We start from the raw sequence: 26,275 nt of genomic DNA on the forward strand, positions 1-26,275 counted from the left end.
ATAAATTCAATAAATAAATAAATAAATAAATAAATAGGATTGCACCCTAAATAAAGTTAGAAGAGTGACTTCTATCTTTGATGTTTACTTTTGTTTTTGAGATACCACTCATTATGGAATGTTATACTAGCTGAAAAGTTGGTAAAACAAATCTGAGCACAAAAAACATGGGCAGATTCAAGCTTGTTCATAGCTACATGGTTTAGCTTTATTTGGTATATATGCAAAGAAGAGAACAGAAGACGAATGATACCTTCAGAAAGACTAAATAAACAAGAATGTACTTAAAGAGGCAGACACTAACCCAAATTAACTCTGCTGAAACCAAATCCATTTGTTTATTATGATCATAACATTTTATTAAAATGTAATAACTTTAAACAAAAAGCTTTTGTTTCTTCAGTCCCCCTCAAGTAATTCACACACATCAGAGATACACTGCAACATTTTGTTGCAGACAGATTGTTCTATAAATAGAACAATAATCACTATCAACTACACATACTGCAGACTGAGATGGTAGAATGTCAAGGTAGAAGAATGGATTGCACCATTTCAGTCTTCAGGCAGATTCACAATCTTTGTGAATTATATTCTATGTAAAAACTCCCTTCGAGTATGAAATAGCACATCAGGGAGAAAGGTTGCTTACTAGCAATCTTCCTGTTATGCTAGTTTGCAGGGCTTTTTTAATGTAGTGGAGTGTTCAGATATTTGATTCTCTACCTGCAGACTGAAGTGATACATTCCGCTCTTATTCTAGCATTCTACTACTTTATTCTGTATGTAGACCCAACTATAGTTAACTAGAAATAAATCAATTCAGCTGGCAAATCTGAAAAACAGATATTATTCTTACCTCACCAGCTACTGTTGGGTGGATTCTCTTGTTGTTTACAGGCAAGGTGAAGCCTGTAGGTTTTATGGTCTGACTTTTGTTGTTAAAACTGACATTTTTATAGGATCGCCTCCCCTCTTAACTTTAAAAAATTTCTTTATAAAGGTTTAAACTATTATACCTGTTGAAGTAACACCTTAGGTCAGCCTAGCCATGCTGGCCATGGATGATAGGAATTGTGGTTCAAAACATCTGAAGGGCACCAGATTGGGAAAGGCTGCCTTAGGTAGTAATTGTAAGATCTTCAAAATAGCAATAACTCTTTTTACTGAAACTGCAAAGATCCTGAAATAACCAAGCAAAGGGTAACACCTTATATGGTAAGAGTTTGAAAGCATGTTGAATGGATGTTTATTGTTTCTCCAGTCTGTATATCACCTCTGCATCCTCAGTTTCATGCAGCTATGCTGGGAATTGTAGGCCTTACTTCTGTCTAAACATGCATAGGATTATGCCGTTAATCAATTTACCTAGCAGAGCATAGTGCAAAGTCAGCTTAAAAGGGATAAATTAGATGTCCACAGCTAACAACATGTGAAAATGCTATATAATTTACTTAGCCCCCTAAAGAGCCTCAGCTGACTCAGTTCCAAGGCTAGAATGGCAGTGAAGGAGAATGGATGAGAGATAATTATAAGTCATAGCAGTAGCCCATCTGTATAACTTATCTGAGGTCACAAACCTTTCAGCCTTGCTTTTGTCATTGATAAAGAAGGCAGTGTCCATCGGCCATTGCCTTGAGATGTTTCAGGAAATAAGGACCCCCAAGGGATGCCACTGTTCACAATTGTCAAAATGGAGCCTGATATCTGAGGCTGCTCCAGACTCCCCAAATAATGGAGGTGATGTCACTGCATGCTGGACTTGAGGCCATTGCACAATGCAATGTTTACTGGGAATGTAAACAGCCACCAGTCAAACATTCTCAAGTGTGTGCGCACACACACGCTTTATTATTTACCAATTGCCAGCAGAACAGCAATTGCTCAGATTATTTGACAAAAAAACGAAATTATTTACTCAGGAGAGTCACAGATCTTCTTTAGGAGTTCTTGCTCAGTTAAGGGTTCCCTCCTGCAGATGTGAATGCTGTGTCTTTGACTGCATTGCTCACGAATAATACTGACTGACAAGTAATCATAATTCCTTGACCATGCATGCAAGTACCATTTTGAATAGTTATTGTTGACTACTTGTGCAGGAATACTCATTACCTTGCACAGGGATGTTTATCTTTCATACCACCAATTGCACACATTGTGGGTTTTCCTCCCTCCATATTCATTCCTGTCACAGTCATAAAGCTAATCTGGCCATAATGTGTATCTCGAAGAAAGTCACTTGGAGTTCTAAGTCTTAGAGTGCAATACTATCCAGGTCTACTGAGAAATAATGAGTTAAATGGGGCTTAGTCACAGGTAAGTGTATCTAGGATTGCAGCCTGACAACCTACCTTAAGGCCAGTAACTAGTCAACTAGGAAAATGGCATTTCTCTTCTCATTACCTGGTTTGGTGCAGGCCAGTGGCAAACCAAATTGCCTTAATTCTGTTCCAGGTATGGATTCGGTTACAAGTGTGCAGTTTTTGCAGTTAAACCTTAGCTTTAAGGGGCTGAAGCTGGTACTTGACTAGGGAATTTTATGCAGCACCCAGATAAGCGATGAGCTCAGAGTAAGCTGGTGAGGGCCAAATGAGTTTTCACACATATCCTGCCCCAGGTCCTGACAGAAATATTTAATTCTAAGATACTGTTTGTTTTATTTATGGAGAAAAAAATCAAGCCACATTTCAGGGTGCACTAACCTCACATGGCAGCTTGCAGGACTCTAAAAGACATGAAAATGCAATTGCGATTTCAGCACTTAAACCACAAAAATGTGTTTTTTTTTAAACCCAGCAGTAGCTAAATATGGTTACAACCACAATACAATTCAACCAAATGCGGACTGGAATCAATATAGGGCCGCTAGTGAGAAAGCCCAGTCATGAGTGTCTACCAGCCTAATGGCTCTTGCTAGCAGGACAGAGAACTGATCTTAATGCTTGAGCAGGCTCATACCAGTGTAGGCAGTCCTTCAGATAATGTGGTCCCAAACCATTTAGAGAACAATCCTATGGTCCCTGGAGGGCATTCCAAGGACCATAGGATTCCTTGAAGCCTCTCTCTGAGGCCATAGACACTGCTATGACTTCAGAAAGGGGACTCTAAAATCCAGTCCTGTCTCCGCACCCTTGCAGCCCCCATGGAAAGAACCATGCTGGCTGAATTACAAGGTCATGGCCTCGGAGGACCTTGGAGAGGTCTGAAAGGGGGCATTGTGGTGGGCAGGGAGGAGAGGAGAGGCCAGATTCATTTTTGTGAACCACCCAGAGAGCTTCAGCTATTAGGCGATAAAAAAATCAAATCAATAAATAAGAATCTTATGGCCTCTTCAGCCCCACCTGCACCAGTGTGCCTCCACTAGATGGGGTCAGAGGGCTATATAGAAAAAACAGCAAAAAAACAAGGATGCAAAAATAACATCTGTTGCTCCTCCTGTCCTGCCAGCAATAGCCCAGCAGGGCATTGGATACTTGGAAGCCTCCAATAAGGGTGCAACACATAAGATTGCATCCTTAGATTGCATCCAAAACCAGCACCACAAGTGAACTGTTTGCGCACACACACACACACACCAGGCCAGCCCTACCATTAGGCAATGTGGCAGATGTTGGGCACGGGGTGGGCAGCTGCCCCAGCCATTTCTCCTGAGCCCCTACAACATGGATAGGATCAGCCAATGAAAGTAATTCCTCATGGGTAAATGTATCAAAGGGGAATGGGGGTAAAGCATGCATAAACCCATAGGATATACCATATCTTACAGCACATATTATCTCTGGCCTCTCCTGAATTCTTTGGGGTTTGGGAGCCCATATCTTTGAGTTTGCGGGAAGAGGAGACAGGCAGAATAGTAGTGTGGATTTTATGGTGGGGATTTGCTGCTTTGCCTCAGGCAGCAAAACGTCTTCAGCCAGCCCAGCCGTGTATGCATAGACTTCATATTTTGCAACAGTGCCCCCTGATAGTGGATCAAGGGAACTTCCGATAGTGGGTCAATTATTAAAAGGAAAAGGAAATAGTTGTGAGGGGTTGGTGTGTTTGAATATTTTGAAGACTAGTTGTTGATTGCACTGCATACAAATTGAGAAAATGCTCTCTGATTAGAAGTGAAGCAATGCACTAGCTAAACACTGTGGGCTCCTTCACACTGAGCTTTTATCCTGCAATTGAGATTGCTCCTTCATGGAAGTTGCGGGCTCTTTACATGATGCCATAATCATTCAAGGCATCGCCTGCACTAAATGCCCTTTGTTCTGTTTTTAAATAGATTGCAGATAATGAGCTATCAAATTACCCCAGTGTGTTCTGTTTCAGTTTCCTCCGTGAAAAGAGTAAAAGTGGCCAGAAGAGGAGTGAGATCCATGAAAGATAATGGAAGTCTCAGATACAGGGAGACGGAGGGGAGAAGGGTCCGGGGGAAAAGGAAGCACATGAAAAAGGGAGTTGTCATGATCCTGCATTTAAAAGAGAAGCAGAAAGCCCTGGTTTAAATGCAGGATTTTAGGCTGCTGTAGAGATGCCCTGAGTGTTGTGAAATACTGACTGGATTTGCATGTCACACAAAGCTAGAGTGGGTTGTGAGCCATGGTAGTGTCAATGTGGCTAACCGTGACATCTGAATCTGGCACAGGTGATTCAGCGTGGATTGTTTTTCACAAACAAGCCACACTGAGAACCCATGGCTTGTAGTAGGGTTATCGAGGTTAGCATGTTTTCACGGTGGCTGTCATGACATCCGAAGCCGATAGCTTGTGCCAAGCAGCTACCAGGAATAAATAGCTTGCCAAGAATTACACTGATGAAACAAGTAGGGCCACATATCTTATGTTCCCACACAGACTGATAGTATGTTTAACAAGCAAGCTCAGCCTGTATGGAGACCTGTATAAGGGATATATATACTGAATATATTCTCTTGAAAGCATAGCAAGAAATTGGATATCAGGAGGCAACATTAAAACAATAAATAAGGTGTCAATATAATATTGCAATGCGTTGAAGGCCCATGAGGACAGGCAGGGTGGGAAGGGGAGGACTCTGCCTCCCTTCTCCTTTGAGGCAACCGCTATGGGGGATGGACGGGCTGGTGGAGGCGGCCTCCAACCTGAGAGACAGAGGGGGCTCTTTCACTGCTGCCCAGTTACCTGGGGGGCAAGGAGAAGGTGGGTTCACTGCTGCTAAGGGTCCTGCCTTCAGGGGTTGCCAAGCGCCCTACAAAATGGGTGTGGGCCCTGCCTGCTTCTTTTCTCTCCCTGTGCTGCAGCCTAATGGAATATATTACTTATGCTGCTAGTGCTAGTTCATGTAAGAGAAAGCAGAATTATTCCACTGAAGAAAGCACTGCATCTCTACACCCCTCTGGCTTGAATCCAGCCTCATATCTTATAGTCCTTGCCTTACAATGCAATCCTACAGCTGATAATGAAGACCCTTTTTAGGGTGGAAAAGTGGACTATAAAGGTTAATACAAACAAATAAATAAATATTAACTCTGTTTCCCACAAGGGAAGCACATCTTTGATTATTTATTTGGCTCAGGTCAGCTAAAGTGTGTTGCAGTTGTGCACTTGCTTTTATTGGCAGAAGGCAAGGCTGGGTTTGTGGTCCAGATTACATTTATCTTCCAGCGATTAACCAGCAAGGCAAAGAGAAACCCCACGGCACAATGATGTCATTTCAAACTCTTATAAGAGTCCGAACCTTGGCAATTGCAGCGAGATTGCTTCCCCAGACCTCTTGTTCCTGGGTCTCTGACCAAGCCTCAGGACAAGTGAGGGACAATGACAGTTCTCCTGGTTGCTTTATTCCTCATGCTGGCTCTCCTGTCCTTCTGGAGGGTGGCAAAGGGGAAGCTGGAGCCCAAGCGCAACTACCCCAGGAGTCTGCCCTCCCTGCCAATCATTGGGAGCCTGTTGCATTTTGTCGGAGACACCCAGCCCCACCTCTTATTCTGCAGACTGCAGCAGAAGTATGGCAACCTCTACTCCCTCTACATGGGCTCTGATTACGTGGTGATAGTCAACAACTATCACCATGCCAAAGAAGTACTGCTTAAGAAAGGGAAGGTTTTTGGCGGCAGGCCTCGAATGGTAAGAAAACTACGATTGTCTTTTTTTTTTAATCTATGCCCGGAGGAATTCCTGGGCATAGAGAAAAGCCCTCCAGATGTTGTTGGAGTCCAGCCAGCATGACCAATAGTCAGGGATGATAGGAAGTGTAATGCAACAACATCTAGAGGGCCACAGGCTGCCTACCCTGGATCCCGGCCATGAAATGTAGTGGTTCGAGTGGGAGAGGTGAGAAAGAGAAAATGATGTTAAATTATGTCTGTGGCAGAAAACGTCAGTCAAATGTCATAGTCACCAAGCAGGAAGGATGGTCTCTCTCTTTGCTGCTGGGACCAGCAGTTTAGTTTCTGTCCTACTGTGTTACCAGGGCCTTACTTTTCCTACTAATAACTATTATTATTATTATTGAGTAGTTTGTTGTTCATCATCTTTTGGGATGAAGGGAACTTACTGTATAATAATACAGATACTGTAGCTCTGACTCAGCTCTATGCATTTCAGCTATGCATTTTGCTACCACAAGATGAAGTGATTATGGCCAACAGATGGCTTTAAAAGGGGCTTAGACAAATTCATGGAGGATAAGGACATCAATGGCTATTCGTTATGATGGCTATATATTATCTCCAATATCAGAGGCAGCATGCTTCTCAATACCAGTTGCAGGGGAAGATGAAGGGTGCTAGCCAGCTAGCTCTAGTTGTGTGTATGTAATTATATGAGACAAGACAGCTAGTGGCAATGTCAAAAGATACATCCTGGCAATTTAGTGGGGCCCAGATTAGCATTGCTATATGGGTTCAAATACATATCTGCACATGCATCAGTGGTGCATGTGGAAGCAAGCTCTCCCTTGCTGGATCAGGACATGTCCCCTTTACCCCAGTCCACTGATCCTGCCTAAGAAAGCTCCCTCTTGGTGACAACATTGTATAGTGCTGGCATGTGGTATGTGATAGCATCTTTATGAATGTGAATTGTAGATGGGGACATTGTAGATAACAATAAAATAGTTATGGTTATAGTTAAAATAGAATGAAATAAAACAGTTTTTTTCTGAAAACTCTTCTATATAGAGGTTTTAAGAAACCTCTTCTATAAAAAATATTTATGCTGTGGACATAATCTGTTTCAATACATTAATACTGAGGAGAGAGGAAGTGATAAAAGGATTGAAATATGGAAGAGGCTTCTATTTAAAAGGATAATGTTCTGTTCTCTCTACTCTGTAATTTATAATTACACCCCCTACTGAGTAGATGAGTAGGCTAGAAACCTTCTCCCTGGCATCTGGTTTTCTATGTGGAGGTGTTTGTTTTAGTGGAAGAACACTTGATCATGGGGATCCTCACCTGTAACCTGAAGTGATACAACTGAGACAGATTTACCACCTCAGGGTCAAGCTGGACATGACAGGGGCAGCCATGTATGTTGTTCACATGTCTGCCATACTCCTATAAACAGGGGTTCATTTTAACATGAAAATGGACATATGGGTAAGGGGAATTGAACCCTCCAGCCTCCCTACTCTTATCTCCTTGTGCTCTGTCACCCCTAGGATCTTTGATTCTAATTGCTAATATAGATTAGAAACAAGACTTAGAAACCCATTCTTTGAGAAACAGGCAAAAAATCCTCTATCCTGTTGGCTGGCTTTGGGTGCTTCCAGATGAGGCTTTGTTGCACCAAGGCCCTGCCTCATTCATGGAATTTTATGGGCTGCGGCAGCAGGGGGGGTTGTTTTCCAGACAACATCATCTTCCACTACTAGCCTTTCCCACCATTTCTTCCATCCTTTTGCTTACTGAAATCCATCAAGGAGAATAAGATGGAATTGTTGCACAAAACTCTCTGATTCATAGCACTAGGAGCTCTCCGTCATCAATCTTGAACAAACAAAGAAAACTGGTTTGCATATATTTGGGGAATAGCAGATCTGCATCAATGAGATTGTAAACAGTCTTTTCAGCTGAAATGGCTTAAAATAGGCAGTCTTAATCAAATGTAGCCGTATGATCGCTGCAGAAGTGGTGGGTGTTTTCCCTCCTTCACAGTACACAGAAACCATGTGATGGTCTAGTTCATTGCATCATCAGGTATTCTGGAAGGAAAATAAAATATTCCTAATCTTTCTTTTTTTCTCCCCCACTGATTCAAGGTGACAACAGACTTGCTGACACGGAATGGAAAAGACATTGCCTTTGCCTCTTACAGCCCAACATGGAAATTGCAGCGCAAGCTGGTGCACTCTGCACTCTGCATGTTTGGGGAGGGCTCTCTGGCCCTCGAGAAAATCAGTAAGTGATCCAAAAGCAATAGTGGAGTAGCTCCAAGGAAATGTCAACAAAAGGAGATGGGGAGAGAAGATCCTAGCAGTGGCACTTGTAGATAAAAGGTTAAGTTAATTTGCTCCTCTTTGGGTGAAGGCAGACATAACTTTTTAAGTATCCTGGAAGTGGTTTGAATTTCTGCCTTCCAAGGCATTTCAGGGCAGTGAATATGTGTTCATACTACTTAGACCATGGTCAGGGTGCATATATGCATCACCAGTTATTTTATACAAAACTTCTCCACCAGGCTGAGCTGAGGGAGAAAGTTGCATAAGGCTGTCTTGTATCATTGGTGAAGCCAGTTTTCTTTTCCTCAGAGGTGCGCACATCACTGATTAGTTGGTGCTTGTGTCAGTCATGAAGCCACCTCCCTTCCTGCCTTCTCAGACTGGATGTTCTAAGTGTAAAAAAAGGATGGGGGAAAAAACCTTTTTAAAAGGAAAAAGGAAAGATAAAGTCTAACAAATGTTTGAGCAGATAAACGTGCAGGCACTTAAAATCTTATAAATCTAAGCAGATTTGTTTATAAGTATTCCCTTCATTTTCTATATTTTTGTCTCATCACATAGACTATTGGGGTTCACCTCGTGCAATATTTATCCGTCGTGTAATGGCCTTCCTGAGAGCTGTAAAATACGTGGAAAGAAATTTAATAACATATAAAGAATCTCAAATGAATAACACAATGCCCTCAGTTGAATAAGAAAAGCATGATTACTGGAACAAAGAACAGTAGAGTTAATGCGCTGGACAATGTCCCCCTTAGGTATGCACTGGTGACCCCCAAATATGTTTCAGCCAGCCTTTGGAGGCAGTTAAGAGAAGAAGAAAAACTTTACAGGGAGGAGTGGGTGTGATTCTGGGTTCTCTTCTATATAACCCACATTAGATTGGATCTTGTTTCAAACAGAGATGGTGAGATGCAGCTAGGAGAAGTTGAATTTGGAAAAGGAAGACTAGACAAAAGAATAGTGAAGAACTGAGGACATTGTCTTGCTTTCTCATTCACTGCCACTTAGTAGTGACTGTCAGTACATCCTTGCAAATTGGATAAGGATTTGTATTTTAGGGGATCAGTTTCTCTTGGTATAAAATCAGGCCAGCTCCCAACCTATAAAGCACTTGTTACGAATAATGGGAACAGCTGAATACAGGGCATGGATACTTAATAAGGAAAATATTTTACTAATTTCAGAAAGATAATGGTCTGATAAAAACAAAGCTTTTAGTACATAATCTACTTTAATTCCCAGGTGTGTCTTGGAAAGATTTTACATCACTTTCCTTTGAAGACAAAGACCAAGAGGTCTCAGTGAGGTTGGTAATGGGGGGAGAAAAGCTCCCCATGACTTATCATCACTCCTTCTAATAACAAACTGGGATAATGAATGTTGGCAGGATTGTAGTCAGAACAAGGCCACTGAGAAAGAAGAGGGAGGTATCAGCATACCCAAAGGAGCAGCCCCCCCGCCCCACACACACAACTTCCCAATGAGGACCGAGCATGCTCATTTTCAATGGAATATAAAGTGATAGTTGGAAAATAAAAATGGAACAGGGCAGGGTTGACTGCAGAGGAAAGGGAGTGGATTGCCCTCTTGGAGGGAACAGCTGGCTGGAACACTGAACAGGGGCAGTTCTTTTAGGTGGGAAGATATCCTGTCTGCAACATTTTGTTCCAGGTCCCACTTGTATATTCTAATAGCAAATGTAGTTCTCTGAGTGTCAGTCCTTATGTAGCCAAAATAACTCCAGTCACACACAACAGGGTGATGGCAGCAGACTTGAGGAACCCCAAAGTTTACAGAAATACAATTTTGTTTAAGGGAGGGAGGAAACTCCCCCAAAACAGCCCAGTAAGGACTGAAAGAGCCAGGAGTGGATTTAGGCCCCAAGTACTATATTTTAGTGTCAGAAAGAACATTATTTCCTGAGAAGCCCAATACCCAAGGACTTATTTTGTATTTAAAATATTTATTGAAAGCATTTATATTCCACTTTTCATTTAAAAAGCTTAAGGCAGCTAACAATGATAAAGTAAAAAAAAATATCAGTATAAACTAGGCAAGATGGCAATCAGGTGATGTGTAACATTTTGCACTTGGAATTCAGGAGTGCAATACTATCTATGTTTACTCAGAAATAAGTTCTGCTATGTTCAGCGGGCCTTATTTTCAAGTTAGTGTGTATAGGAATGCATCCCCACTCTCTTGTCCATCAAAACACAGTGATCATGTTCATATTGATGTGTACTTATATACATAAAACCACATACACTCCAAGCACCCAAATTGGGCCAATCTAGGCCCCGTTATTGGATACAAACATCTTTAATGCAGGCTTGTTGGAAAGATCTGCTGAAGATAAAACTGATTCAAGGGTGTTGTCATAAATTAATCTAAAAATTACTATTAAATTTTCTCATGTTTGTAAACTGAATGAAAATGCCACATGTGTCACAGAGCATATATTTGATTAAAATGCCTCTATCCTGTTTTCTGTAGTGACGTTCAGGTAACACACAGCACACTAAAATTGCTCTTACTCTATCATGTGCGAAAATAACCAATTTATCGCAGTGTTTATTTCTTACAGACAACAGTGCTACTATTACTGATTTAGACAGTGTCTTCTAAATGTTGCCTTTGGTTATTATCATTGTTATTCTCCCTTTACTACTACAGAACTAAGAATGGGAGTGAATTACTTGCTGAAGGTCAAACAGTAAGCCCGTGGAGGAGTTGATTTTGAAGTCCTGTTTCTAAGTTTTGAGACCAACACACTGTCTACTGGAAGATGTGTCCTTTTCAGATATGCTTCCTCTCCACTTCTGGGATACCAGTATCCCCGTCTCATCCTTTAATCCTGATTCAAATCCCACCCCTGCCCTGTTCCTGCTTCCAAAGGATTCACCATCCCTTCATGCATCTCTTTTTCTGTGCTTTTCTTTCAGTCTGCCAAGAAGCAGTTTCCTTGTGTGAAAGTCTGACTGCTACACAGGATTCGCCCCTGGACATGGGAATTGAACTAACATGTGCTGTTACTAATGTGGTGTGCGCCCTCTGCTTTAACTCTTCCTACCAACGTGGAGACCCTGAGTTTGAGGCCATGCTCAAATACAGCCAAGGCATTGTGGACACTACAGCCAAGCAGAGCATGGTGGATATCTTCCCATGGCTTCGGGTAAGAGCTAGCGGGAGGGGGATGCAGCGAAATAACACATACTCTGTTCCTCCAGCAGAGTTTCCAGAGATGGCAAGAAGGCTTCTTCAGGAGAAGACTAGAGCAACAATCCACAAATCACTTCAGTATACTTGCTGCCCTTGATCTGTTAGTAAACCAACAGTGGTGGTTAGTGAGTCATATTGTATTATTCTTCCCCTGATTTGCCATTCTTCATTAACAGAGGTAGGTGAGAGATACATCCTCTTTTAGATAAAGAACCTTTTTATAAGTGGACACCAGGATCTTCTATCCCAGATGGTCCTGAATTCTATACTAGAAAAACACCAATTATTTGAGCAAAAATAAGAATATGTTGTTCAAAAGGACAACATTCCTAATTACCTGTTCAATAATGTATATTTAAGGCAATATTTTTATTTGTATGTCCGTGCTTGGGCCTGCACAGAATATGCATTTTGGCAGGGGGTGGAAAGTCAGAGAGACCTATAAGGCTTTACTGGAAGAGAAATCATACTGAGTTGTATGGGCAAGAATCAGATGGAAGCATCTGCTTCTGTGTTAGAAAATCAGTTTACTTTGCAGGTAACAGAACTGGTTCCTACACAGACCTCAATGGCAGGGACTAGCACAAGGGCTCTAGGGAGTGAATTCTGATCTGAAGTCAAGAAAGGGATTGTATGTGCTATGATGGATGTTGTTGTTTTTTCTCCCAGTTCTTTCCCAATAAAGATTTAGCCTTGCTAAGGAAGTGCGTGAAAGTGAGAGACCAGCTCCTACATGAGAAATTTGCAAAACATAAAGTAAGTGTCTCCACTCAAGAGGTGTGACCTGTAGAGTAGCAAACAGTCAGGCTGCATCATTGCAAGCTTTTACTAAGGCCCTGAAAATGTACTTATTTACTTTGGCCTTCTCCTGATTATGTTTTATCAGGAGAAGGCCACAGCTGTAGCTGCGATTGTGCATTGTAGGTTTTGTCTTATGCTGGTGTCTGTTGTTTTTTGTGTGAATGTTTGCTGTTTTTATTACTGCTTCAGTTTTTATTATGTGAATTTTATTGTTCTGCACTGTCTTAGGAGGGCTCCTGCTCTGAAAGGTGGCCAAGAAATATTTTAAATTAATAAATAAAAACTAGCAGGTGCAAAGAGCAGACATCAAGTAACTGGGGTGGTGGGAGAATCTGTGGATAGCAGCTTCATGCCAAAGATGAAAGCCTGAATTCCAGCATGAATTTGGCATCTAAATTGCCATTTTGGGGAGAGGAAAGAGAGGGAGAAAAAAAAAACCATGTGTGCCCAAATTAGGGTCCTATTTCAAGAACCTGTCATCGCTTCTCCCACATTTTCAAGTTGGGGACCAGGAAAGAACAATGAGCACGCAAATTGGAAGAGGTTCCCACTCCCATCTGAGTGCTTTTGCCCCCTCAACTGTCAAAGTCAGGAAGATGGGGGAGGGTTGACACAATAATGAATGTAAAATGGATAAGGCATATAGAATAGAGATCCCACATGCTCCTACCTGCCCTGGTTGTTGTGTCCTTCCCAGCCCAGTCATTAAAACAAATTTACAGTATTTGTATACCATTTCCCCACAAAGTGACTCACAGAAATAAAATCAGATTTATAGGTAAACAGTATTGCCCTCACAACAACAGAGCCAGAATACCAGGTGCTGTTAGTGATATCATGTTTCCTGGCTCTGCCCCCTGAAGGGTGATGACAGCAAAGATGTGTACTAGGGGATACATTTATTTAAAATATTATAATCCACTTTTCTCATATAGTTTTAGGCAGCTATTTGTTCTTCTTGCTGTCAAGATGGTTCCTATACTGTTGGGGTTAGCGTGGCAAAACCCATTTCAGTTCCCTTCTCAGCTGTGATGCTCACAGGCCATCCTTAGGCAAGCCACTCCCTCTCACCTTAATCTACCTCACAGGTTTATTGTGAGGCTAAAAATGCTGCTCTGAGCTTCTCATTTCGGTAAAAGCAGAGTCATGTTCGAGAATGATGGAGATTTTTTTAAATAAATCATGGGCAGAGCTATGTAGATGGTGAGCATGGGTCTGCTTGGCATCTCCACACGGTCTGCTGTTCTCTCAGCAACATCGCTGCTTGACAGCATCTGCTGAGGCAGGAAAGTGAGGCCATTGTTGTGGGGAGGGGGAAGGTCTTGTCTTACCTCACAAATGGAGCAAGGGAAAAGGCTGAACTGTGGGAATGGAACTCTTCACTACAGCGCCTGGACTTCCCTATCCAACCTGTTGACTTACTCCCATAGTGAATGCAACCCATTAACTTGATCCTTGCCCTTGACACAGTGCTCACTGAGGGACATGTTTGTGCCCCACTGCATCTGTGTCCCTAATAGTTTACTTTCTTTCTCCCAGACAAATCAGTAGCTCCTGCTGACCCCTACAGGTCTGAGAGCGCAAGCTGAGCAATGCCCACCCCCTTCCTAACACAGTGGGATTGTCTTTTTTAGGAAGGTGGTACATTATCCCTCTCCCCAACTATGTTCCTGAATGCGGTGCTTTAACTTTCTCTCATAGATATTAAAGGGAATTACCAGGTTCTGTGGGCTACCACTGGGAAGGGAATGCCTTTCGGAGGGGAGAAAACTTGCCTCCTGTCCTGTCCCAGACATAGGATGGCCTGCTGGCAGGGATGTAACTTACATTGTGTGTGTGTGTGTGGGGGGGGTGCATCTCATTACACCCCTTCTACTGGCCATTGTACTCTACATGCTCCACTCAACATCATAATGAAAGAACATTTTGCCAGTAATAAACATCTGAAATCCTCCATTCTCCTTCCCAGGAAATGTTCAGCAATGATTCTGTCAAGGACCTAATGGATGCACTCCTGAGAGCCAAGTTGAACATAGAGAACAACAATAGCCTTCTATTGCCTGGGCACGAGCTGACAGATGACTACCTGCTCATGACGGTGGCTGACATTTTTGGGGCTGGTGTGGAGACCACCACTACTGTGCTGAAGTGGAGTGTGCTCTATCTCCTGCACTACCCAGAGGTACTACCTTGTCCAGTTCTGCCTTGGTTCTGGAGGAGATATATGTTGACAGTGGGTTATGTGAAGCAGGTGGAGAAGAGTAGCTTATGGCACAAGCTTATACATGTTTAGACAGAAAAAAGTCCTGTAACTCCAAGTACTCCCCAAGCCAGCATGAGTGCATAAGGAATGCTGGGAGTTGTAGGACTTTTTTCTGTCTAAACATGCATACGATTGCATCCTTAGGCAGCTAAACTAAGAAAACTGATTCCTCCCCACCAAAAGGAATGAATTCTGGTAGATCTAAAGATTGTTTTTAACTTATTTCTGGGGCCACCAATGCAATTTCTGTTATTTTAAGGAAGTGTGCTGAGCAGTGCCATCTTTGCTCGCAACCAGTATGTTATGCTTTTTCTGTATACAGATCCCAGATTGGAGCAACGTCCTATATGTATTAATCCTTACAGTATGTCTTGCATTCCTGGACCGTAACAATTCCCAACCCCTGGGTATTTGTATTGCCATAGCCAGTCCCAGCTCCAGGTTTTTGAGGGCCGTTGCCCCCCCCCCCCCGTGACCCTACCTTCTCACTGCCATTGTCACCAGGAGCTCTTGCTCCTCATCTTCTTTCTCATCATTACTACCACTTGCTTCCTTTGCAAGCAGAGAGCTCATGGGCTTCATCACACAAGGCTAAAAATCCTGCAATTTACTGGGGCTTCTGCTTCCAGAATCTTTGTGGGATTAGATGGGGTCCTTTCTATGTGACTTAAAAAAAAAAAAAACTAAATGTCTATGTGTTTTATTACAAAGCCACTAGGTGGCGCAGTTGTTTTATTTGCAATAAAAGCAACTTTAAACAGTATACCCTCATTTATATCAACTCTGTGGTGGGAGGAGAGAAAATGTCAGACTTTCATCATCATGGAAAACAATGCAATGGAGCTCACAAAGAGCGGGAAGTTCCCTGGAGGAGGGCTGCATCATGTACAGGACCCACAGACTTCTGTGAATAAGCAATCTCCATAGCAGGATAAAAGCCCTGTGTGAAGGAGCCCCATGAGCAAGTAGGCAGTGGCATCTATTGTTCCTCCTTACCACCACCACCGTTGTCTGGGCCAGAGCGAGAGGCAGATGAACAAGTAGGTTGCAATGATGAAAAGGAGAAACAACTCCCAGGGGCTATCATTGGGCCCCTGCTGGAGTGTGGGCCCTCAGCAGGTGCCCAGCCATGCCTACCTTTGACACTGGCCCTGACCATAGTGGATCTACAATATAATTTAAAATCTGTTGTTTGCTCAAGTGTAATCTGCATAATTAGTCCCCAGTTGGAGTTCATATGGTCTTAGCAAAACAGAACCACAAACACCAGAGGTGGCTTACAGCCTATATACACCCTGACCTGGTTTGCGCAATCACGGTGGCTGAAACAAGCAACCATGGCTTGTTCCAGCTGCCGGGCGTGCTGAATGCATGCCAGCCAGATTTTCCTAATTGCCTACACTGGCGTGGCTCACTATGTCATCTGAACCTGGACAGCATGGCTTGTTTGGAATGGGCAGTGACCCTCACATAGGCCATGGGCTTTTATTGGGTTATTTGAGGGTTCCTGCCCACTCCAAACAAGCCATGCCACCTGGATTCAGACAATATGGCAACAAGCCGTTAGGGAAATCCAGCCAGCATGCACAGTGGCTTGTTTCAGCCATCATGATCATGCGAACCAGGCTATTATGATTGCCAGACATGCTTTAAAATCCTCAGTGTGGCACCTCTCACTATGTAGCATGCTAATAATTTGCACTAGCTCACTACGCAAATTAGGATTGTTGTTTTAAGATGATAGTGCCATATTGCTGCTTTTACATTTGTATATAACCTGTATTTTGTTGTGAAGTTTGTATTTTACTATTTCTGAACCACCTTGAGAGCACTTTTGTCCAAAAGGCAGCATAAAAGTAGATTCTAAAGTAACAAAATATGACACAACAGCTGGAGTAACTTTCTCCATGGTACTGCACCACTTGCAGTGGCCACAGATAAAATCACTTCATCGGTAGACACTGTATTCCTGCATGCTAATGACTTGCCACACGCTGTGATACCTGCCATAGGCAGCAATTTAAACTGCCTTCTTTGCATGAGCCATAGCATGTAACCCAGCTCTCCTCAAACAAGTACCTCGGCTTCAGTACTCAGGGCGCAATCCTATGCATGCTTAGATAGAAAAAAGTCCTATAACTCCCAGCATTCCCAGCCAGGGGAATGCTCAGCATTGTAGGACTTTTTTCTGTCTAAACATGCATAGGACTGTGCCCTCAATGTGTTTACTGAGTATATTGCTTCCTATATACCTCTGTAAGCAGAGCAAGTCTTGGGGAATGGGAGGAGCCACAGCAACTCCACTAGCAGTGCAACTTCTCACAACTATTCAGAGCAAAGGAATACATATATTTTCCCTATTTCAAATGCTTTCTGCTTTCTGTTATTGGTAGAATTACTCAGTGTGGTAGTATTTTCTTTCCACTGTTGGACAGCCCAACTAGGGGGTCTTCTCCACCAGCAATTTACTCCGAGTTGGCTGCATTTGGAGGTAGTTAGGGATACATGACGTTGTGGCCATCCAGCAGCCACCCCTGAGCTTATCAGGATAAAACCAGATTTCCAGAGACTGCTTAAAGTCTGATTCTTTTCCTTAAGTCGGGTTCTCCCCAGTATAACTGTTGTGTGCCCCCCCCCCATTTACCTCGGGTATGCTAGCCCTGCCCAGGGGTATTTCCTGTCCCCTGTGTTTCCCAGCACAAAACAAATTGTGTCTACACAGAAGGAACTCCCATTGTGCTCAGTGAGGCTTGTCCCCTGAATGCCCCCATCAGAATTTACAGAGATCCCCCTCAATTGAAATGGCACAGTTTAAATCACAAATTCCCTAAATGCTGTAAAGCGCAATCTCGAGGCTCCAATTCTCCATTGTTTGGTTTATTGCCTTGGGAAGTAACTGCTTCACACCTTCCTTATAGAGATCCTGCGCAGCATCGGGTTAGAAAGGGGGCTGGTTTCCCATCCCTGTGTGTCCCCTCCCACTTTTCCCAACGCAAGCATATATGTGTCTACTTAGGAGTAACTCCCATTGTGCTTAATGAGGCTTCCTCCTGAAATGCAGGTGTATCTGGAGCTGCAGGGGAAAGGAAAAAGGAGGGGGGGAGAGGGGGAAGCCTTTGTTATTGGATGAGCAACCCTTGCCAGTTAGATGATATTCACTCCATCCCCCACCCCCACCAGGAAGTATGTTCTGTGAAGCCATTTTTACCAGTGCTGAGCACTTGCTCATGGAGCCCTGCATGGACCAAAGCACAGCAAAGCTGATTCCTTTAAAAAAAAAATCCAGTATTCCTCCATTTGCTTCTCCTTCTGTTGTCACGGAGACACCCTGTAGGTAATAAGAAAGAGGGAAGAGCCTACTGTTAGAGAAATAGGTGAGGAAGATGCAGTTGTATTGTAGATTCCCTAGTCTGCTGTAATCACTGTCCAGTTTGCCCAATTCCTCCCCACTCTCCAGGTGCAGCAAAAGATCCAAGAGGAAATAGATGAGAAGCTTGGCTTTAACAGACAGCCCCTGCTCAGTGACCGGCAGCATTTGCCTTACTTGGAGGCTACCATTAGGGAGGTTCTGCGCATCCAGCCTGTTGCTCCCCTCCTTATCCCTCATGAGGCACTGGAAAATACAAGGTAAGTTCCATTCCCAACAGTGAGATCTGCTACTAAGCCAATGGGCTAGCAGTAGGGCACCCAGTAAGAGGAAAACGTTGATGGTGTTTGTCTTATTGTAGCATTGGGGAATATGACATTCCTAAAGGAGCTCAAATTGTGATCAACTTGTGGTCCATTCATCATGACGAGAAAGAGTGGGACAAGCCAGAGGAATTTAATCCTGGTGAGTGTACCACACTTCCTTCCTGGGGGGTCTCTTATTCAAATTAGTTATTGTCTAGAAGAGGTGCTTTTTCAATACACTTTGAGCATTTCTACATTAGCCTAAAATCCGGCATTTAAAATGGGGCTTTCTGCTTCCGTTTTAAATGCAGGATCACAATGGACTCCCTTTACAAGCACTTCCTTTTCTCCCTTCCCTTTCCCCCTCCTTCTCCCCCTTATGTTTAATTCCCCCTTAATTTAATTTATCTTCCATATGTTTAATTGGTCTAGCTCCTCTTCTTACAGCTTTTCCTTTTTCACGGAGGGAACTCAAGCGGAACACAAGCAGGGTAATTTGATACCTCATTATCTCCGATCTATTAAAAACAGAATAAAGGTCATTTAGTGCAGGAGACACCCTGGAGGTTCACAACATCATCTAAAGGACCCGCAAACTTCCATGAGTAAGCAATTTCAATAGCAGGATAAAAGCTTCTTGTGAAGAAGCCCTTTGTCTATTGCCCTTTGATCCTGCTGCCATACATCCCCCAGCCTAGTTTCCTGACCAGGAACTTATCACATTCTCACGTTTTTTCTGTTTGTTGCTACTCCTAAACACTCACAGTCTTTATTCATGCTTTAAATCAACTGTCCCCAACCAGGGACCCTCCAGAAGTAACCCAGCTGGGCTTCAACTCCCATCATCTCAAGCCAGCATGACCATGCCAGCTGCTGGGATTTATAGTCCAACACATCTGGAGGGCATCTGGTTGGGGATGGCTATTTTAAATATTGGCCTGTCCTATGTTTTTTTCCCCACTTCACTCTTTACCACCTTGACCCACATCAATCCGCCCACACCTTAAGATCAGCAACAGAGACCCTTTTAATTTTCCCCACATTTGAGGGACAAATACATGAGAGAGGGACTTTTCCACTGTGGCCCCACACCTCTGGAATGTGTTGCCATTGGATCCATGAGGCCCCAACAGTAGAGGCTTTTGGGAAGACTCTGAAGAGTTACTTGTTTACTCTGGCCTTCCCCTGATTATGTTTTACCAAACTGTTTTCGGTTGTAGTTGCAATTGTGTTATAGGTTTTTAGTACTGCCTAGGCCAGATGTTTTATGCTGGTGTTTGTTGACTTTATGTTTATTGTGAATGTTGAATGTTTTATTACTATATCAGTTTTTAATTATAATGAATTTTATGCTTGTAAGCCACCTTGGGAAGGCTCCTGCCCTGAAAGGCAGCCTAGAAATATTTTAAATAAATAAATACTACTGTAGTTTGTATGCTGCTTTTCCACCAAAATGTGCCCAAAGCAGCTCACAACACAATATATTATAATAAACAATCTAATTCTAATTCATTTCAAAACATAATGTAACAACCATGCACAAATAATTTCAATAATGCTAACATTATAACATGTTAGATTCATTATGAAATAAGCAATATCAATAATTAAAATGGAATATTGTTATACTATTTAGCAATATTTAGCAACCAGCTCATCATATGTGCCAAATGCAGGAAATAGCAACCAGATTTCTTACAGCCTGTAGCAAATAATCTCTCGCATGTTCAACTTTCCCTCATTCAGTTCTTAAAGGCTCCAACACCAACAAAGACAGCAGGTAGGAATGACGCTCAGTCTCTTTCCCTGTGCTCCAGCTGTTCCTGCTTCCTCTCTCTTTCCCCTCCCTAAAGTTGCCATGAGATACTTATAGAATTCCTGTGCACTGGGAAATTTGGAAAGGTACTGCATAGGTATCCTAGTCAGTCTCTTTTGTAACTTCATTATAGAGTTCGACGTGTTTCTTAGGAGATCTTTGTGCCCTCTCTAACCAGGTCGTTTCCTAGATGAAGATGGGAACCGAATCTACTCTCCCTCACCCAGTTACCTCCCCTTTGGAGCCGGTATCCGCAGTTGCTTGGGAGAAGCCCTGGCCAAGATGGAGCTGTTTCTCTTTCTAGCTTGGACCTTGCAAAGATTCACATTGAGCATCCCTGAAGGCCATGCATTACCTGAACCACAGGGCAAATTTGGTGTTGTGCTTCAAGTACCAAAGTTCAAAATGAAGGCTACACTGCGGGAAGCTTGGAAGGGAAAGTAATAGATCAGTGATTAATTTGGGTCTAGTTCAGTTGCCCTAAACAAAGGGACAGAGGCTAGGAATCTGTTCAGCTGGACCAATAAAAGGTTTGCTGGAGACATCTGTACATAGAAGACTATGGAGAAGGGAATTTGACTGCCTGGTATAGGAGACGAGGGCAGAAAGCATGTGCTAGACTCATAGGACCAAGGCAGAAAGGACACCACAGTTCTTATTGATCTTTTCCCCAACAACAAAACCTGCATCCCCCTCCATTTCTCCTTCAGACTCCGCTGTGGAATAACTGGGCGGAGTGGATGGTTGTGTGCAGGGATTTTTATGATAGAGCAATGACAGCTCCAAAGTGTCCCCAGTAAATACAGAATCAAGGACATCTGGACCTTAGCACATGACCCGCAGAAATGTGAGCTAAATGATATGGTCTTGATTCAAAAGGAAAGAAAATACCAGATTCTTGAACACTTCTTTGGCCAGTCGATCCCACTAGCAGAAGAGAGAACAGTACAATACAGCCTCTTTTCAGGCACAGTCCCAATGTAAGAGAAAAGCATGCATATGACAAGGGCAGAGCACCACAAATCATTTGTGGATCAGGGCCAAACTAAATGTTCAGCTAATCACATATAGTGGAGTTATGCATTATTGTTTTTCTTACTCTCCTGCAAGCACACACAGCCCAATTTGGATTGGAACACAGTGCTCCAGGAAGCAGGGGGGAACCATCCCCCCGCCCATGGAGAGTGGTTTCAAAAAGACTTTGCTCTTTCCGGCATTACCTTTGGACAGCAACAAGAGGCCACAACCTTGGATGCAACCTATTTATGTTGAGGAGAGAAGATTATCCAGTGATGGGTTAGGATGGCTTTATGAAGGATGTCAGAAGAAAGCAAGCCAGGTTGATTCTTGTATAGGGACCGTCCTGAGAGACAGATGTTATGGAGATGAGAGCAGTTATAAGGGGGTTGCTCGAAGGAACAAAAGTAGCTCTCCTTTAAGGGAGGTTATAGTTAGGGAGGCCTTATAAATCAGTCAGGGTTTCAGAAAAGAATTGTATTTGCATGAGGGAAATAGGAGAGTTTGTCAGTTCCACAGCATTAGTCAATTCACAATTGAAGCCTTTCTAGTAAAGCAGGAGTAACTTGTAGCCTTCTAGATGGTCTGGCCTAGAACTGTCATCATCCCTCACTGTTAGCTATGCTGGCTAGGACTGATGGGAGTTGTAGGCCAAAACATCTGTAGGGCCACATGTTGCCCACCCCTGTGCTATAAGGTTAGGGTTTCCTAGCAGGGCTGAACTGAAGATGTGTAAGGCCTACAAAGCTCTCCACATATGGCTACAGAGAGAAACTCACAAATTAGTCACAGCCTCTTCAGAATCTCCTACTCTTACTTCCCTCTCAAAATGTCATTGGGTTTACTTACCTGACTCCTACATCTCTCATGTGCCACTTTCCCCCCACCCACAAGTTCTTCCCTGTCAGAGATCTCCTGAGTGGTTGGGAAAAGCCTGAACTTCAGACATACATTTACCAACACAACATACAAAATTATTTTAACCCCACTTGCTTAAGTTGCTGTATCTTGAGACATGCTCAATTATAATAAAAGGTAGGAAATATCTTTCCTTGGCCCTTAGTGCGACAATCATACATGGACATTCACACATACAGTCATAGAGCCACCTAGTTTAAGGTGGATGAGGCCAACTCAAAGTTTTATCTGAGCAGTCAAGAATTTGTTAGAATCCTTTGTCTTCTCAATTAGCAGAACAGGCTAAGAGGCTGGATACAATCCAAGATTCTATTACTAACCTTCAAGGGGCTGTAGATCTAATTGATGGCTCTTTGCAAAAGATGGAATTGAAGGTTAATGCTCTCCAAGACCAGGTGTCTGCGCAAGAGATGGCTATACATGCCTCTCATAATATCCTGTCTGCGAGAATTTCCCAATTGGAGGCATATACTCGTAGAGCGAACCTGTGTATCCTTGGTATCAAAGATCTGCCTGCTGATATACATACGTCTGTCTAAATTCTTGGATAAATTTTTGCATGAGCTACTCGCTCTGCCATCTGATTATTTACTCGATATTGAGCATGCATACCATGTTCCAGGTCCAGTTCGTGGCATCAAAGGGACTGCCTATACTGTTATAGTTCAATTTACAAGAGTTTCTACAAAAAATCATATTTCGCGCTTGGCAAGAGAAGTGGGAGAACTTTTTGGGGGGCCAACATGAGACAAAGTTATGTTATTTCCGGATTACACTAAAGAAATCACTGACAAAAGAAGGCAATTTACCGAGGCAATAAATCTGGCAAGACAAATAAATCTGCAATATCATATCAAATACCCTGCTATATTTTGTTTTGTTTTTTTGAAGGCCAGATGAAAAAGTTTTTAAATCATGAAATGGCGGAAGCTTGGCTAGCTGGCGTTCAAAGTAAAGCACGGGAGATGTCTTCCCCAGCCTCATGAGCTGGGAACTTTTCAACTATTATTGTTTTCCAGATTTGTTTGTGTTATAAGGTCCGGGCAGTATTCCAGTCCAGAGGACTGTTTACATATATCCCCCCTTTTTTCTCTCTTTTTTTTACTTCCTCTTTTTTATATTAGACATGATATACTGTATAATAAAATTCCTGTTTGTGTGTGTATAGATATGTATACATTCATATATAGATTTAGAAATGACACTATCTAAAATATAGCATAAAATATATTAGTGATTTGTTATTTCTTATCCTTTTTAATTTCCTTCCTTTTTATTATTATTACTATCATTATTATGAGACTTTGATTAGTAATATTTTTGGCTGGTTAAATTGTTAAGCTTTACTATTATATGTTAACTGAAGGGCAATATATGGTTATTGGAAATGAATTGTAGGCTTGCTCCCTCGCTATAAGACTGATGATATGATACTGAAATGTAAGGTTGATGATCTATGCTGTGCTGAATTGTAATACTGGCAATGTTATAGGTATAACTTTCAAGTAGAATGATATTTGAAGTTTGTGTGTAATGGAGTTTAAATTTAATCCTTTTAAGTAACTTTTAAATATTTTTTTCTTTTTCTTTCTTGCTTTTTTCTTCCTTTTCTTTCTTCTGTTTTCTTTTTCTTTTTCATCATTGCTGTGTCCTCCTAAGAATACTGTATTGTTGGAAACTGTAGGTAATGACTAGGTTGTTGGTACTGTTTATTTCATTATAAAGATAAAAAATAGAATCAAAAGAGTTTTTTTTTTAAAGAATTTGTTAGAATCCTGAGAATCTGTTTTCAAGTGCATCATAAAATCTGAAGAAAACGAAGTGCTATTCATTTACTCTGGCTGTGTCTCTATGGCAGGCTCCCTAAATTTCGTAATGCTGAGCAGCATATGTGAGAGTGAAGTGGCCCTTCTCAGCTGTGATTCTCTGCACCTCTTACTTTCTTACTCATTAGAGAAGCAAACGATTCTCCAGTGGGCTGATGTATGCTTCTTGGGAGAGGGGGAAATAGCATGGGGTGACAAACCCAGTTACACACACACACAGACACATCAATACATCCGTGACAAGGAAATATGGCCACCAGACACAACCAGGAATCAATAGGCATCAAAATCTGCAGTACTACACATCTGAGGCTGACTCACCCCCTTTATTTACCTATGACACATGCCTTTACAAGGTACATGGAGGAATCATTTGAAGGATGTCTGATCAGGTTTCCTCAGGCTATCAATTGGTCAGTTTGGATTTCCAATTCCTCTCTGAAAGCCCCCCCCCCCCGAAATACCTTTGTGAAATCTTCCTTTGTCTTCGAGTGGCTGACAAAGAGTCAAGACTAAGCCATGCTATGGAGTCCCAAGCAGGCTTCTTTCCTCCCCTGCCAGGAAGCTGCTTTGGTGAATTAGGTTCCTGATCAGTAATGTCTTACCTAGTTAATCCTATGTTTCATTTTACTTTAAAAGCAACTTACCATTTTTCAACTTCTTTCTCCTTGGTTCTTGAATAAATATACTCAATTGTAAACAGGAGTTGATTTAGATCTTTTGCCTAGCCTGAAGGTTGGTGCTGGATTGCTTGACATGCACAATAACTTGGTTTTCATGGAGATCAAAGCAAGCTCTGGAAAAGGGGTTATTCTTCTCCATATGTACAAGCCATAAGCCTGGATCCACCCGTGTCCAAGCTAAGTTATTAATTACGTGGTAGTAGCAGTGAATACCCACCCCTAAAGGTGCAATCCTACGCATGTTTAGACAGAAAAAGTCCTGTAATTCCCAGTAATCCCCAGCATGGGAATTGTAGGACTTTTTTTCTGAACATGCATAGGATTGCACCCTAAACAGACAACGGACACTTGGAGCCTGTCCTATCCATCTTGCAGGGTTGGAGGTGCGGATTCCCATTCCTCACACATGGGCCAGAAGTTTCTCTCATGGATAAATCAGTAAAACTTCCTGCTAGAGGACCTGAGGAATGATGGTACTAAACAAAAGCAAGGCAGGAGGCAGAATACAGGATGGTAAAGAGGGAAATCAACAAAAGCAGATGGAAGGAGGCACCATACAATGTGTATGCATATAGGGTAGATAGTCCCTGTTTTGTCCTCTGCTAATCAAGTAAAATGAAATGCATATACATGAAGATCATAAAGGCCTTTTAAGTCAAATGGTACCCATAAGGGGTAACCATAGCTATTACAAACATTTACACACACATACACACACACACACACACCCTTGTATGTTAGTACAAGATATGAAGAATAGGGCTGCTTTTGCTTTTAACATTTTTGAAAAGCTGGACTCTTCACCTCAACAGAGGTACAATTAAGTGGACAAGGAGGACGTTACATCTGTCTCCTGCTCTTCTTAGTCATTATGGAAAGAAGTCCCACTAATGGGGGAGTCATGTACATGTACCTATAACTATTGCAGTGATCGATGTAAATAGTAGCGTATTATATCCAGATTCTAGCTAAGAGCGGGATTTACTGGGTATTCTTGGGAAGTCACTTTGCTTTTGATCTTTATCTGTAAGACAGGCATAGTAAAACTATTCACTGGACTATTGTGAGGCTGAGTTAGTACATCCTTAAAAGTGCTATGTGAACTCTATTATTGTTAAGGTTGCTATTATTATGGCAGCTTTGGATCATCAATTTTGGGACTCTAGTGGGTATAGCTTTTCTTTACTTCCTTTTGCGTCTTCAATTCTCAGTGGGACATGATCAAATAGGTTACTGATTTTGTTGTGAGAAAGGAGTATATAGGGTAAAAAATACGGTATTTTTTCTATTTCTAAAATGCCTATTATCAAGAATGTTGCAATAAAGGCTTTTGGGTGTCAATGAAGCCATATTATTATTATTATTATTTATTAATATATGTACAACCCTGAATTGTGGCATGTATTTTTAGCAAACAACCTTCCTTGTGTGAACCATCAAACCTGTTTTTCCCCATCATAGCTATTTGCAGAGTTCATATTGAACAATGCATACCAGATGGGATTATTTTAACTGCACAGCTTATTTGCTAGCCCAACATTTGCAAAATCTTTGCAACCAGCAAAACAGAACTCAGCAAGTGGCAAGACTTACTTGCTCCTCAATATGGACCCTCAGTTGACTTTTTCTAAATGTTGGCAGAAAGATT

The 26,275-nt window shown here is 42.2% G+C and overlaps 1 protein-coding gene across 1 annotated transcript; it reads left to right on the forward strand.

Annotated features, from left to right (window-relative positions):
- Positions 1 to 5,713: 5,713 nt before the first annotated feature.
- Positions 5,714 to 24,641, forward strand: CYP17A1 (cytochrome P450 family 17 subfamily A member 1). Its single transcript, XM_084846437.1, has 8 exons — positions 5,714 to 6,092; positions 8,230 to 8,368; positions 11,355 to 11,584; positions 12,301 to 12,387; positions 14,402 to 14,614; positions 18,153 to 18,322; positions 18,424 to 18,527; positions 20,362 to 24,641. Exons 1-8 carry the CDS (start codon positions 5,784 to 5,786, stop codon positions 20,625 to 20,627), a joined length of 1,518 nt encoding a protein of 505 aa, XP_084702563.1. The 5' UTR covers positions 5,714 to 5,783; the 3' UTR covers positions 20,628 to 24,641.
- Positions 24,642 to 26,275: the final 1,634 nt, after the last annotated feature.

The sequence above is a fragment of the Heloderma suspectum genome, chromosome 3, assembly GCF_057233095.1.
Source record: "Heloderma suspectum isolate Gila_16-S chromosome 3, 16-S_ref, whole genome shotgun sequence".
NCBI classification, from domain to species: Eukaryota; Metazoa; Chordata; class Lepidosauria; order Squamata; family Helodermatidae; genus Heloderma; species Heloderma suspectum.

What these genes read in the sequence shown, in the direction of transcription:
- CYP17A1 (XM_084846437.1), top strand. Translation starts at nt 5,784, where the DNA reads ATGACAGTTCTCCTGGTTGCTTTATTCCTCATGCTGGCTCTCCTGTCC. An exon ending in TTGGCGGCAGGCCTCGAATG is followed by an intron (nt 6,093 to 8,229) that starts GTAAGAAAACTA and finishes CACTGATTCAAG; the next exon opens with GTGACAACAGACTTGCTGAC. An exon ending in AGAAATTTGCAAAACATAAA is followed by an intron (nt 12,388 to 14,401) that starts GTAAGTGTCTCC and finishes TCTCCTTCCCAG; the next exon opens with GAAATGTTCAGCAATGATTC.